Genomic DNA, 13199 nt, shown 5'->3' with positions numbered 1-13199 from the left:
TTATATATATATTGTGATACTTCGTTAAATAATACATTTTCCAACAGTTGTGTATGTTTAAAATTTTCCTATCGGTCAGGTACACACATAGATTGCAAACAGCTAGATCCCTAAGAAACGTTTCATCACTTAAGCAAACCAGAATGTCTCATTTATCAGCAAACCCCACTTCAGGCTCAGCACTAGACGAGGCAGTTGTTTTGCACTCGACAAAGAATCATGCAAGAATTATCACTTTAAACAGAGTCAAGAAGTTGAACTCATTGAACACGGAGATGGTCAACTTGATCACCCCAGATTTATTAAAGTACGCCAAGGAACCACAGAATAACGTCATCATTTTAACCACAAATTCGCCAAAGGCATTATGTGCTGGTGGTGACGTGGCTGAATGTGCCAACCAAATAGTCAAGGGAAACCCCGGATATGGTGCTGACTTCTTTGACAAGGAATACAATCTTGATTATATTATCTCGACTTTGCCAAAGCCATATATTTCCTTAATGGATGGAATCACATTTGGAGGTGGAGTTGGATTATCTGTTCACGCTCCATTCCGTGTTGCGACTGAAAAGACGAAATTGGCTATGCCAGAAATGGATATCGGCTTCTTTCCTGATGTAGGAACAACATTCTTTTTGCCAAGGTTGGACGATAAAATTGGATACTACACTGCCTTGACTGGTACAATCTTGTCTGGTTTGGATGCATATTTTGCTGGATTTGCTACCCATTACGTCAAGTCGGAAAAGATCCCCCAATTGGTCAACAGATTGGCAAACTTGCAACCTCCAGAAATTGATAACATTTCAAAAGTCTCATTGGTGTCTGGAAACACTCAATACTTCCAACAAGTAAATGGCATTTTGAATGAATTTAGCGAAAAGAGGTTGCCATCTGATTACAAGTTCTTATTAACTGAGGATGAGCTTGCATTGAACAACAAAGCATTTTCGCAAAAGAATATCGACGATGTGTTGGCCTATTTCAAAGAGCAAAGTGAGTCGTCACCATTTGCCAAAAAAACCTTGGAAAAGTTGTTACAAAAGCCCAGAACATCCTTGGCTATTGGATTTGAGTTGATGAATCGTGGTTTGCAAAACTCAATCAAAGAACAGTTTACATTGGAGATGGTTTCGGCTACTAATATCCAGAAATTACCACCAAAGGAAAACGACTTTGCAAAAGGCGTTATTCATAAATTGGTTGATAAAATCAAGGACCCATTCTTCCCTAAATGGAACGACCCCAGCATTGTGACCCTGAAATATGTTTCTGACATCCTCACACAAACAGATGAGACGCTCAAGTTGTTACCTAACCCACCTTTGATCAAAGAATGGTTTGGCTTGGATTACAAAGATTATCCTTTAAATTTTGGCTTGCCTAGAAATAAAGAAGTTGCAGCTTATATTGCTGGCACTGATGGCTCAAACAGAACCTATTTGCCTACCCCTGCTGAGGTCTTTAAGTACTTCAAATCCACTACTGGCGACAAATTGGGTGTTGACTTGAAGATTAAACAAATCTTGGATTTGCATGGCGAAACCGCAAAATACGACAATAAGTACGTAACTTGGAAGAATTGAAACTTTTGGCTCTTATGATACATTTTATAAAGTAACTACTATTATATAAGATACAATTTTTTTATTACGAATTCTACTTGAACTTTTCAAGTATCAAATCCTCTCCCAACTCTTCGTAATCAGCCTTGGAAATAAACCAATTGTCCAAAGCAATCTTTGCACTGCTTGAGTTCTCTTCGTTCTCGTTCAACATGCCTGCCAAATTGCAAGCACCCAACCAACTTCCAAATTGTCTATCCCAAATATCGGCATTGTCGTTGTTTTGCGTGGGTCTAATTTGTTGAACATGGTATGAAAAGGGGTAATTGGGGAAACACTTTTGCATCAATGCCTTGAGGTCATTTATTATATGGTCGGGCAACTCACTTGCCAACGATGTACCACCAGTTATTAAAACATTGGATAACAATTGTTTGAAGATCTCCATAAATCTAGCGAACCGATTTTGCGATTGCGCACTAGGATCGTCATTGCTTGGTAATAAAGAAGATTCGAGATTTCTGATGGCTAAAAATACCAAATTAGTTAAGCCTTGGGAAGCAGGTAAATCAAGTGATGGCTCGGGTAATGTCAAGTTTGGCAACTTGTTTAAAGTTGGATCAAACAAATTTTCTAAATAGTTTCGTTGATCGCTAACGTCCAAGAATTTGTGGTTGTAAATTTCAAGATTGGATACCTGATAGTTTAAAGATAGGTTTTTATACTCCTGCAAGACGTGGGATGACATGTAGTACGACTTGAATGATCCCGACGCAGTTCTATAAGAAGCGGGCAATAGTTCATCAACAGATTGCACTTTTCCTTCCAAATAGTTTAAAATGTGCAAGTTGAGAAAGTCACCGGCGAATTTCGAATGAAACGAGGATTTGCTTTGTATTACTCCGTCCAAAATAGGTGTAACGCTAGCAACACTAGACCCCACGTCAATGACCAACCCAGTCGATTTGCCGCATCGGTACAATTGGCTCAACGGGTTTTTAACAAGACTAAACAAAGGGACCTCAAACTCCTCAAATACAATCTGACACGTTTTCACCTTTGACTTCATGGTATTCCATGACTGTTCTGTCATTACCAAGGGAAATTCATTGGAGTTTATTGCGTTGTGGTTGTCAATGTTGTTATACACGTATCGCCAGTTATGAGCGATATTGTCAAAATTGTAAATCAATCCATCTTCTAGTAATGTAGATACCTGGTTCTGGGAATACTGCTCCATCTCATCATCTCCTACAATCACCTGGTTGGTGGATTGGTCGACTATGTAATTTGAGTTGAAAACGAGTGAAGGTAGATCATCCAGAGCAAATCCTGCTTTAGTTGTGTATGACCCATTGTCTATTACCACTGCTGGAGCCGTATAAGCCATTATAAGACGATATGTGTGTTTGTCTTGGAGATAGTTAGTAATGAAGATGCAGTTTTGATATCAATTGTCAAGTCGCTATGTTTTCACTTTTGACATTTTTTCTTCTTTTCATATTTTTTTTTCTCTATGTATCGCTACCAAGTTTTAGAGGTGATCTTTTTTTTGTCTATAGACTTTTAAATTATTAATCCAAGTCTTTTTCTATTAAGTCATCATCTATCAACTACAAATCTTACAGTACATATTACACTTTTATTCCTTTCCTTTTTTCTTCAACAAGATGCTCAGTACCATACGTATACTTAAACAAGCAAAGGCAGTATGCCCACGTCGACTTTTGGCTACGGCGGCAACGCCTACTCCAACCTATCAAACATCAATCTTGTCTAATGGGTTGACGGTGGCAAGCGAATCAATGCCTGGAACAAAGACTGCTACCGTCGGAGTGTGGATAAATGCAGGGTCAAGAGCAGACAATCCCAAATCTAGTGGTACTGCCCATTTTTTAGAGCATTTGGCTTTTAAAGGAACAAATCGAAGAACTCAGTTGAATTTGGAATTGGAGATTGAAAATTTGGGCTCCCAGATAAATGCCTACACATCGCGAGAGAACACCGTGTACTATACCAAGTGTCTAGCTGAAGATTTAAATCAGAATGTCGATATATTGAGTGACTTGTTGACGAAATCAAAATTAGAAGAGAGAGCAATAGAAAACGAAAGATATGTCATTTTACAAGAAAGTGATGAGGTTGACAAAATGTACGACGAGGTGGTTTTTGACCATTTGCATTCTGTTGCTTTTAAAAATCAGGATTTAGGAAGAACAATTTTGGGTCCACGGGATTTGATTAAAACAATAAATAGGCAGGATTTGAGAAATTACATCACCACGAATTATAAAGGTGACAGAATGGCCTTGATTGGAGTTGGGTGCGTTCAACATGAAGATCTCGTCAAGTTGGGAGAAAAGTATTTCAGCAATATAAAAAAGAGTGATAAGCCGTTTAAACAAAGTGGTGATGATTTGCCAATTTTCTACGGCGACGAAATCAGAGTGCAAGATAATGCAATGCCAACCACCCATGTTGCATTGGCCGTTGAAGGTGTAAGCTGGTCAGCTCCTGATTTCTTTGTTGCTTCTGTGGCTAATGGTATAATAGGAACTTGGGATAGGTCCATCGGTGTTGGGTCAAATTCACCTTCTCCTTTAGCTGTAACTGCTGCAACTGGGGGGGCCAACAAAACGCCCATTGCTAACTCGTATATGGCTTACACTACTTCATATGCAGATACCGGTTTGCTAGGTGTCTACTTTACTGCCGACAGCACGGCAGATTTGCGTATATTGGTCGATGCTATTCAAAAAGAATGGGGTAGGCTAAGTTTGGGAAACGTCACCGACGAAGAAGTGGAGAGAGCCAAGGCACAACTCAAGGCTTCGCTCTTGCTTGCATTGGACGATTCTACAGCAATTGCGGAAGATATCGGACGGCAAGTGGTCAACACGGGATATAGATTATCACCAGAAGACGTTTTCGCTAGAGTGGAATCGATTACCAAGGATGACGTGGTGAACTGGGCCAACTATAGATTGAAGAATAAGCCTGTAGCATTGGCGGCTGTTGGTAATGTTCAAACCTTACCTTCGATTTCGGATATACATAAAGGTATGGACTTTAAATAGAAGGAGTAGATCAAACTCCATTGTAAATAATACATATCTATATACCATTTTCTATCTACTGTGTAATTAAATCCACAGCATTCGAACCGGTATTGTCACCCTCTTCATCGTTCAATTCTGTGTCAACTGTGCCTTCTTTTACAAGAATCAGTTCTGACGGTTCTCGCTTCATTACTTCTGGCGGTGGAAATAGCTTACCGATGGAGTCAATCCACCTTCTTCGTTTCTCCAAAAGTGCCCTGAGTCCGCTGTTTACTGCTTGTTGTTGTGGTGCATTTGCATCTACTTTCTTCTTTTTGCCTTTTCCTTTTGATCGTTTCATGTACGCCAGATCGACTTGCTTATCCAAATCCTCTAATATCGTACAGTATTCTTGATAAGCAATACTATCTTGAATTATGGGAACCAACTTCCTCTTGTTGGCCCGGTTCCTACTTGTCACCTCTCTTAATTCATTTTGCAAAGTCCTTATCTCGGCACAAACCTCGTCATCCTCTTTATTTCGTATCCACTCGTCATTGTCAACTATACTGATTGAAGGCCTCTTTGGTGCCCGTCCAGACGTCTTACCTGCTTTGGCTTTTCCATCATCCTTGGTGGGTAAATTCATGAATATACCAATGTATTTGAGTTCTCGCTTGAGTCTATCTTCGATTGACTGGTAATCGTTTGAATCAGTGGTTACTCTATAATCTTCGCTGCTATTCAATTGAGTAGCAACTTCATCTTGCGCTAACAAGTTATTGGAATGGTCATTACCGTTTTCACTCTTTCCTGTTATTGCTTTTTGTACATCATCAGTTCTTTCATCCTCGCCATCTTCATTAGCCACCTCATGATTGCTTAGTATCGCTGATAGCAATCTGCTAGATAAAGGCCCACATGAAACCTCCTCGGTGTAAAGCTTATCATCACTTAACGAATTTATAGACCCTTTTGCTTTGTACGCATCAACCAGATTTGCATAAAGAGCTGGTGAATTTAGTTTAGACGCCAAAGTAGAGTCTTCCTCGGCCCACAACTCAGCATAAAACTTGCCCACTTTTGGAATAATAAATGGTGAAACATCGGGGTCGTAACCTGATTTTTCAAACCCGGGAGGGATTACATTTCTCTCCTCGAGGAATTTCAAATCATCGTTACTGAATGAGCGGAAATACGATTCAATATACGATTGGAACGTACTAAACTGAACCTGATTAGTTGGTGGCTTATTTTTTGAGAAATCTATATTCGGTATTTTGCCAGGTAATAAGTCTTGTAGGTCATTTTCTGGATAGGATGCCACGCCATATTTCCTCTTTAAGTACTCCTTGCCGTGGGTTTCTAAGCCGTGATTGTTTTCGGAATAAAGTCCGAGAGCAGAGATTGCATCTGCGGATAGTACTTGCGGCTCCACATACTCCGATTTGGGATTCTTGAGCCTTGTATCGTTATCGTGTGAAAAGGATCCTGATTGAACAGGAGGAACTGGGTCGTCCTTCAGGTTTAGCCTTTCCTTCTCCTCTGTTACATCATTAGCTCCGTCATCATTTGTTTTAGAATCTAGCTTCCTCCTCTTGACATCATCATCTTCGTCATGGTCCACATCGCCTTCCTTATCATCTAATACTCCACTAGGACGCTTTTTCGTTTCGTCTTTACCACCTTGAGTCGCTTCAATTTTTTGCAACACTATTTCATCATTCTGTTCTAGCAGACTCAATTCCTTCTTTAGATTACTAAACAACTTGTTCAAGTTGGTTAACGTGTTTACGTTTGGGATACTTCGAATCGAATCACCATCCAATAGACCATTGGATGCATCGTATGTTAACTTTAATTCATTGATGATATCATCTAGTGTTGTTGATGCATCGTGTGTATTTCTCATGGTTGAATTTGATCTATCAAAGTTTGTCGCTTGCTACCGCACAATGCACATCAATAAAGTTGGATTAAAGAGAAAACGTTTCGGCTTTCAGTTTTGTTGATTTTTTTTTGTTTTCTTGTTTTACCTTTCATTCATCAAAACACACAAAAAGATTGTGAAATATGCGCGCTATGCGGAAAGCTATATACATTATTAAACTATAAAACCATTCCCATACGAATCAAGGTGAAATTTTGCCAAGGTGGTCGGAATCCAACTTCTGTTTACTCATCTCTACAAGTTCATTTATAATTTCGTGTCTCTTTGTTGGAGCATCTTGTGGTCTCTTCCATTCCTCAGGAAAAGCTGGCTTTGGTTTGGTAGTCCACGTTTTCATGTGACGTTTGTCTAAAGGAATATCAGCAAAAGTTTCCTTACTAAGGTCCTTGGATTCTGCTACAAGTTTATTGAAGGTGTCAATTAACCAATTAACGTTCTGAGCTGCATGTGGATACCTTTCACACTTTAATTGAAATGAATCAGTTCCGTAATGAAATCTGCGACCAGCAAGTATTTTAAACTTGTGCTCTTGTTCTTTGTTAAGCTTCAAGTCCTTCAATTCAACGTATAATGTAACCTTTCTGTTGTGCTTATTGGTTATGTCATCACCGAAATCAGAGTTGTATGTCAATTTAATTGGCGCTTCTGTTTTCAGTCTTGGCGTGTAAGGTTGTTGGTATTTGGACAACAAGGGCATCTCAAATGCGGATACCCTATGCAAGTTATCTATGCGTCTAGCATGGTGCGGTTCAACACCAGAGTTTATCACAAACATGTTGCTCAATTTCTGAGGCTTGCCTCTGTCCTTCATGGGCGTATTGTTCATGACTCGTTCCTTGAAGTTTTCAATTTCAAATGCATAATCCAAAGTTGGTTTATTCGCCGTTAGCGATGTAATGGTGGATAATATAGCTGTTCTTTCCTCATTGGTTGGGTTGTACGCATCACCCAAGTATTTCTTTCTAATTTGGTGTAATTGAAAAATTTGATCTGCTGGTAATCCTTGCCAGGAATGAGGGTTGAGAAACAAATCGGGTTTGCTCGCTGGTGAAGACGAGTACGATCTTATACCGCGGATGATAGAAGAGCTGCTAAGTTGTTTCATTGAGAAGCGGAGTGTTTGTTGAAACTACATGAAATACAAAATTTTCAGAATTTTCTTTTTTTTTTTTTTAATTTTCAATTCGCTTGTGACTGCTACCAAAGAATATCTCACACTGTTAGTCTCCTTCAATTTTGACTTTCTTTGAAGAGTCGTCCCTACCATGTTTGGACCTTTTTGATGATGGTTGAGAACTACTTTCCGTTTTGACTTTCATCTCTTTACCATCTTCACTTGGCTCTTGTTTGAAGCTGCTACTCTCGACATCTTCTCCCTCCTGCTTGATGCTGCTGCCTTTGGTATTCTCCCCCTCCTGCTTGACATGCTTCTTAAAAAAATCTGAAACCCCCTTTTTGCCATTTACCTTTTTGAGAATGTTTTCACTCTTGTTACTTGGATTTCCAACATCGTTTGACACTTGGTACGCCTCTATACTCGCGTATGCTTCATTCGTTTTCGTGTTTAGAACCTCGTCAATCAATGAATCATCCCATTCCCTCTTTGAATCGAGCCATTTAAACCAAGCTGCCGAGCCTGGCTTGATAACCAAAGTCTTCCTCGTGTGTAACCAAGATAAATCATACTTGTCTAACTTTTCAGCAGGTGCTGTAATCACTGTAAAGGTGGATAAGCATTCATCTTTGACATTAAAATTATCCTTGTAATTATAGTTGTGAGAGAAAAACCCGGCTAAAAAGATCAATGGTGCCGTTTGGGAGTGAACAAAGTAAGGCGTCTTTTCATTCTTTGTCTTTAGCCACTCAAAGTACCCTTGAATGGGTACAACACACCGATGCTTTTTGCAAGACGACCAAACTGCACGATGTTCGGCGAGTGACTCCCTCCTACAGTTAAAGTACTTGCTTTCGTGCTTGCCCAATTCACGAGAGTATTTTTCTCCTTCGTTTTGCTTGCCTTTGTTCACCGGTGTAGGATCAGTTGGTTTTGCCCATGATGGAACCAACCCAAATTTCAGAGGTTCAAAAACGTACTTTTGGGTAACGCCTTCCTGTGGCTCAGCCATGTAGACCATCAATGCAGTATTAGTTGGCGCTATATTGCACGAAGGTGTCCACTGAGAAACTCTTGACGAGTCTGGTACGTTGTTCTCAACACTCTCATCATTTGTGTTTGATATAGCTTGATTGAATTCATTTAGAATATCGTTTAAGTCCTGATAGTTGCGTTAGTCGCTTGTTATTCTCATTAAGATAGTCTACATACCATGCCTTGAGCAAATCTACCACACATGATGCAGTTGCACAAGGATGACTGGTGTTTCTACTGCGAATCTGAAAAAGAAAATGTTTGTCTTTGCGCTTATCGGGGGTATCTATTTGTACATTGTCAGAGATTTCATTGCATAAACAAACTACTTACCATCCCTCATGTCTTCCAACACACATGAATAATGTGAGATTTATCAGAAATAGACTGATATAACTGTCATTCCAAGTATTCTGGTTGTGGATCGTCACTGAAATAGTCCGGTTGTGAGTACCTATCCAAAAACTCATCATAAGATTTTCCAAAGTTGTTAGTACAGTCAGGATCGTCGGAATATTCACTCGCTTCATCGCAGTCAGTATCGGTATTACTTTGTTGTGATGTTTCTAATTGGTTAGGCTCGGCTCCATTTGAATCACCATTGGGCCCCCCGTCTTCCAAACGCTGTCTTCTAGCTTTCTCCTTTGCATACTGTTTATAATCGTTGTAATCATCAACAGCTGCTTGCTCTTGTTTGTATCTCTCATCGCTAACATCTGGGTCTCTAGCAGTACCCAAATGTGTATCTTCAAGAAACTTGACCAGATCCATGCCATCAGGAAAGTACGATTGCTTTACAACACCATTCTCGTAATTGGGGTTGTACTTGTAGGCATCACCGAAACCCATATCTTTCATCAAACGAGTTGGAGCATTCCTTAAATGAATAGGAACAGGTAGTCGAAGCACGTCCGGTTTTTCACTAATCAACCTTTGAGCAGATCTCAATGCACGATACGATTTTGTAGATTTGGGTGCCCGGGCAAGCTTGGTGGTACAGTGAGCCAATATAATCTCACCCTCAGGCATCCCCACAAATTCAAAAGCTTGTTTTGCCGAAACTATAAAAGGAAGACATGAGCTATCTCGGAGGCCAATGTCTTCGGAAGCTATGACGGTCATTCTTCTTAATATAAACAAAGGGTCCTCGCCGCCGGATAACATTTTCACTAAATAAAACATGGCCGCGTCGGCATCGGATCCTCGTATTGATTTATGGAAAGCACTTATAATATCGTAGTGGGCATCGCCGTCCTTATCGTACATCTGGTGAAAGTTTCTCGACTTTAAAACCTTTTTGAGGTCATCAACGGTTACATTCACCGTGACACCATCACTCGTTTTCTCCTCAAACCTGTCGGCTGAAAGGTAGGCATTTACAGTCTCGAGGACATTTAAAGCAGCACGTGAGTCACCCATGCACAAGCTGGCAATATACTCAAATGAATCCTTTTCGAGTGTCATGTACGGCAAATTGTATAGTAGCTTGCGTGTTCGGTTAACTTCGAAAAGAGCTCGGTTTAAAATTTTCACAATTGCCTCAGTACTGAATGCTTCCATAACAAAAGTCTGCATCCTCGACAATAACGCGTTGTTTAACGAAAATGATGGGTTTTCGGTTGTAGCTCCGATTACTGTGCAAACACCTTTTTCAACCACAGGAAGTAGCAAATCTTGTACCGCTTTGTTGTATCGGTGAATCTCGTCAACAAATAAAATTGTGCGTTGCTGCGTTAGCTTCTTGTGATTTTCAGCTTGGACAAACACCTGCTTCAAATCTTTTGCTCCACTGCTGGCGCCAGAAAGCTCCACAAATTTGCAGCTTGTTGACTTTGCTATAATTCGACCCAATGTCGTCTTACCGCATCCAGGAGGACCCCATAGTATAAAGGATGGAATCAAGTCCGATTTGATGATATTTCTCAACGGAGCACCTGTTCCTAGCAATTTCTCCTGGCCGATGAAATCATTCAACGTTTTTGGTCGTAGTCTATGTGCTAATGGAATCCCAACTTGCCGCTTCAATTCTGCAATCTCCCTAGCCAAATTGTTGGAAGAAGGTGATTGTGTAGGCTCGTTTTCGTTGTCGCGTGTTTCCTCTTCTTTAATCCCGTCATTCTCACTCGGTGGTTGTTTAGACTCTGCTATGCTTTTCTGAATATTAATGTGGTTACCCACTTTCAGTTCACTCATAGGTTTCCTCTTTTTAGACGCTTGCACATCTGTAGACGCCTTCAACCCTAGGGCGCTAAAAGCATCGCGTTTCTTTGCCACTTTCAAATCGACGGAGTCAGCCGTCGTATTTTCAGTATCCAGCTTGACCTCTTGGTTATCTAAGCAACTATTGACATGTCGTTCTAGGAGCAACTTGGAGATTGGCTTGGAGCATATAGGGCACAATTCTTCCATTGGGGGTGGTTGTCAGTGGAGAGAAAACGCGTTTTCAAAAAAATATCACCGGAAATAAAATCAAAGCTCTTTTCAATCATTAAAGAAATGAGTGCCGGGATAGAGCTCCATACATCTCACCATGAGCCACATAACAACCTTCTTAAGAGAAAGAAGGTGCCACATCTGTCTTCAGCATCCAAGAGGAACAAGCAAGGGATAGTAAAGACAGAAATGGTGGACATTGAGGAAACCAGCGAGGAGATAGCCAAACAATACAAGAAATTCACAAGTGCGCCCAAATATGACCTCGACAGTGAAGAGCTTTTCTGTATATGTCGAAAGCCCGATGAAGGAGAGTTGATGATTGCTTGTGATGGGTGTGAAGAATGGTTTCATGCTAAATGTATGAATGTTCGGCCCGAACTCTCCAACTTGATTGCCAAGTACTACTGCAAATTCTGCACATGGAAAGGGGAAGGCACCACCTTATGGAAACGCAAGTGTTGCCTCGAGCACTGTTATAATCCTATTGCAGAGAGTTCCAAATACTGCAGCGAAGAGCATGGGAAGGAGTACATGCAACAGTTGCTCTTCGAAAATAGTATGCTTGACCAGGGTGTCATCAAGAAGGTATTGACACACGTAGGCAGCGATGTGAGTAAACTTCATTCATTGGGGGCGCAATTCCCTGAACTTGAAGAGGTAAAGAGCTTCAAGCAAGATGCCACCAGGATAGATCAGTTTCCTCGTGCGGTACGTGAGCAGGTAGAATGCTTGCAGCAAAAGATAAAAGAGGTCCAAGAAAAGAAACAGTTACAAATGGAAGAGCTAGGACGTCTCCAATCGATGAAGGAGGATGTAAGGGCTATCAACGAGAAATTGTCGGCGCTAATATTCCCTGAAGGCGAGGATGAGAAGCAAGTCAAAGCCAAGTCCAAGAGAGGGAAACAAAAGAAGCGTGTCGATTTATGCTTGTGCAGCAAGGGCAATAATGGTCTCATAGGGGAATTTGCAGGCTCAAAGGAGTTGCTTGAGCAAATTGCAGTCAAGGTTAAAAAGAGAATGAACGATGCAGAGGAGGAGGAGGTGGTGGATGAGGAGGAAAATGAGAACGAGAACGAGGGCAAGGAGCTTGACGATCTCGATTGGTTCCGAGACATTTGCATCAGAGACAGGAAAAAGTGTTATCGCCACAATGGCTGGTGGAACTTGTTTTACGATAACGCAGAGAAACTATCGGAGCAGCTTCAGGCCAGAGAGTTGGATATCGAGAGGCAGATTGACGAAGTTTTACGAAACTATTGTGTTGAACAGTATAATAAATAGAGTTTAATCAAATCTCCAAATTACTTGGCTGGTACTCTGCAGGTTCTCTAGGTTGACGAGCCTGGATTGTGTACTTTTATAGACTATGTAAGAGGCTAAGCTTTAACTGTGTATTACACAATATCTTATGTAATTACTACATAGTATACATCTTTGTGTAATGGAGAATTGTTTTCGCAACAATTCACTCACATCACACTGGAAGTTTTTCATTTCCTCTTTCCATTGATAGTGGCGACAATTCTTCTTGTGTGTTTGTAGTTTCTAAATTCACACAACCAGATACCCTGCCAGGTACCTGTGTTCAATTTGCCGTTTGTAATAGGGATACTCAAGCTGACACCCACAGTGGAGCTCTTCACATGGCCAGGCATATCATCAGGACCTTCATCAGCATGAATGTAATGGTCACCTTCGGGAGCAATCCTGTCAAGAGCGGCATCCATGTCGGTTCTAACATCTGGGTCACAATTCTCATTTAAGGTTAGCCCCGCAGATGTATGTTGGATAAACAAATTAATGATTCCAACTTCGTAATTTTTGATTTGCGGAACCTTTTCTAAGACTTCTTTAGTGATTAAGTAGCATCCCTTGCTCCTTGGACTCAATGAGAAGGTAACTTGGTCCCACGATGACATTTTTCTGTAGTTTGATTTGGGTGAGTTAAATAATCCGAATGTGAATGTTGTTTGATCAAATGGGTGTAGTTTTTTTTGATTTCTGTGGATTTAGTGGTTTGCTGAGTCTATTTATTGATCAACTGTGTGTGCTTGTTG

General features: G+C 40.6%; 9 protein-coding genes across 9 annotated transcripts; 3 read left to right on the top strand and 6 right to left on the bottom strand. All coding sequences in view use genetic code 12, as the record gives it.

The window, feature by feature from the left end:
* Positions 1-143: 143 nt before the first annotated feature.
* Positions 144-1589, top strand: EHD3 (mitochondrial 37S ribosomal protein mS47; the record flags this gene model as incomplete). Its single annotated transcript, XM_051815920.1, has 1 exon — positions 144-1589. One exon carries the CDS (start codon positions 144-146, stop codon positions 1587-1589), a length of 1446 nt encoding a protein of 481 aa, XP_051670641.1.
* A 73-nt stretch (positions 1590-1662) lies between these two features.
* Positions 1663-2958, bottom strand: CANMA_003717 (uncharacterized protein; the record flags this gene model as incomplete). Its single annotated transcript, XM_051815919.1, has 1 exon — positions 1663-2958. The coding sequence occupies one exon, from the start codon at positions 2956-2958 to the stop codon at positions 1663-1665; it is 1296 nt and encodes a 431-aa protein (XP_051670640.1).
* A 280-nt stretch (positions 2959-3238) lies between these two features.
* Positions 3239-4645, top strand: MAS1 (Mas1p; the record flags this gene model as incomplete). Its single annotated transcript, XM_051815918.1, has 1 exon — positions 3239-4645. One exon carries the CDS (start codon positions 3239-3241, stop codon positions 4643-4645), a length of 1407 nt encoding a protein of 468 aa, XP_051670639.1.
* Positions 4646-4700: 55 nt separating this feature from the next.
* NGG1 (histone acetyltransferase) lies at positions 4701-6518 on the bottom strand (the record flags this gene model as incomplete). Its single annotated transcript, XM_051815917.1, has 1 exon — positions 4701-6518. One exon carries the CDS (start codon positions 6516-6518, stop codon positions 4701-4703), a length of 1818 nt encoding a protein of 605 aa, XP_051670638.1.
* Positions 6519-6738: 220 nt separating this feature from the next.
* CANMA_003714 (mitochondrial 37S ribosomal protein mS35) lies at positions 6739-7662 on the bottom strand (the record flags this gene model as incomplete). Its single annotated transcript, XM_051815915.1, has 1 exon — positions 6739-7662. One exon carries the CDS (start codon positions 7660-7662, stop codon positions 6739-6741), a length of 924 nt encoding a protein of 307 aa, XP_051670637.1.
* A 115-nt stretch (positions 7663-7777) lies between these two features.
* CANMA_003713 (putative peptide hydrolase) lies at positions 7778-8910 on the bottom strand (the record flags this gene model as incomplete). The annotated part of the gene is made up of 2 exons (XM_051815914.1): positions 7778-8833; positions 8884-8910. The coding sequence occupies 2 exons, from the start codon at positions 8908-8910 to the stop codon at positions 7778-7780; spliced, it is 1083 nt and encodes a 360-aa protein (XP_051670636.1).
* A 195-nt stretch (positions 8911-9105) lies between these two features.
* Positions 9106-11115, bottom strand: CANMA_003712 (ssDNA-dependent ATPase; the record flags this gene model as incomplete). Its single annotated transcript, XM_051815913.1, has 1 exon — positions 9106-11115. One exon carries the CDS (start codon positions 11113-11115, stop codon positions 9106-9108), a length of 2010 nt encoding a protein of 669 aa, XP_051670635.1.
* An 87-nt stretch (positions 11116-11202) lies between these two features.
* SPP1 (Spp1p) lies at positions 11203-12423 on the top strand (the record flags this gene model as incomplete). The annotated part of the gene is made up of 1 exon (XM_051815912.1): positions 11203-12423. One exon carries the CDS (start codon positions 11203-11205, stop codon positions 12421-12423), a length of 1221 nt encoding a protein of 406 aa, XP_051670634.1.
* A 209-nt stretch (positions 12424-12632) lies between these two features.
* On the bottom strand, positions 12633-13061 carry CANMA_003710 (uncharacterized protein; the record flags this gene model as incomplete). Its single annotated transcript, XM_051815911.1, has 1 exon — positions 12633-13061. One exon carries the CDS (start codon positions 13059-13061, stop codon positions 12633-12635), a length of 429 nt encoding a protein of 142 aa, XP_051670633.1.
* Positions 13062-13199: the final 138 nt, after the last annotated feature.

This window comes from Candida margitis, assembly GCF_024628925.1.
Source record: "Candida margitis strain CBS 14175 chromosome Unknown scaffold17, whole genome shotgun sequence".
Classification (NCBI taxonomy): domain Eukaryota; kingdom Fungi; phylum Ascomycota; class Pichiomycetes; order Serinales; family Debaryomycetaceae; genus Lodderomyces; species Lodderomyces margitis.
This window is presented reverse-complemented; position numbering and strand designations above follow the sequence as displayed.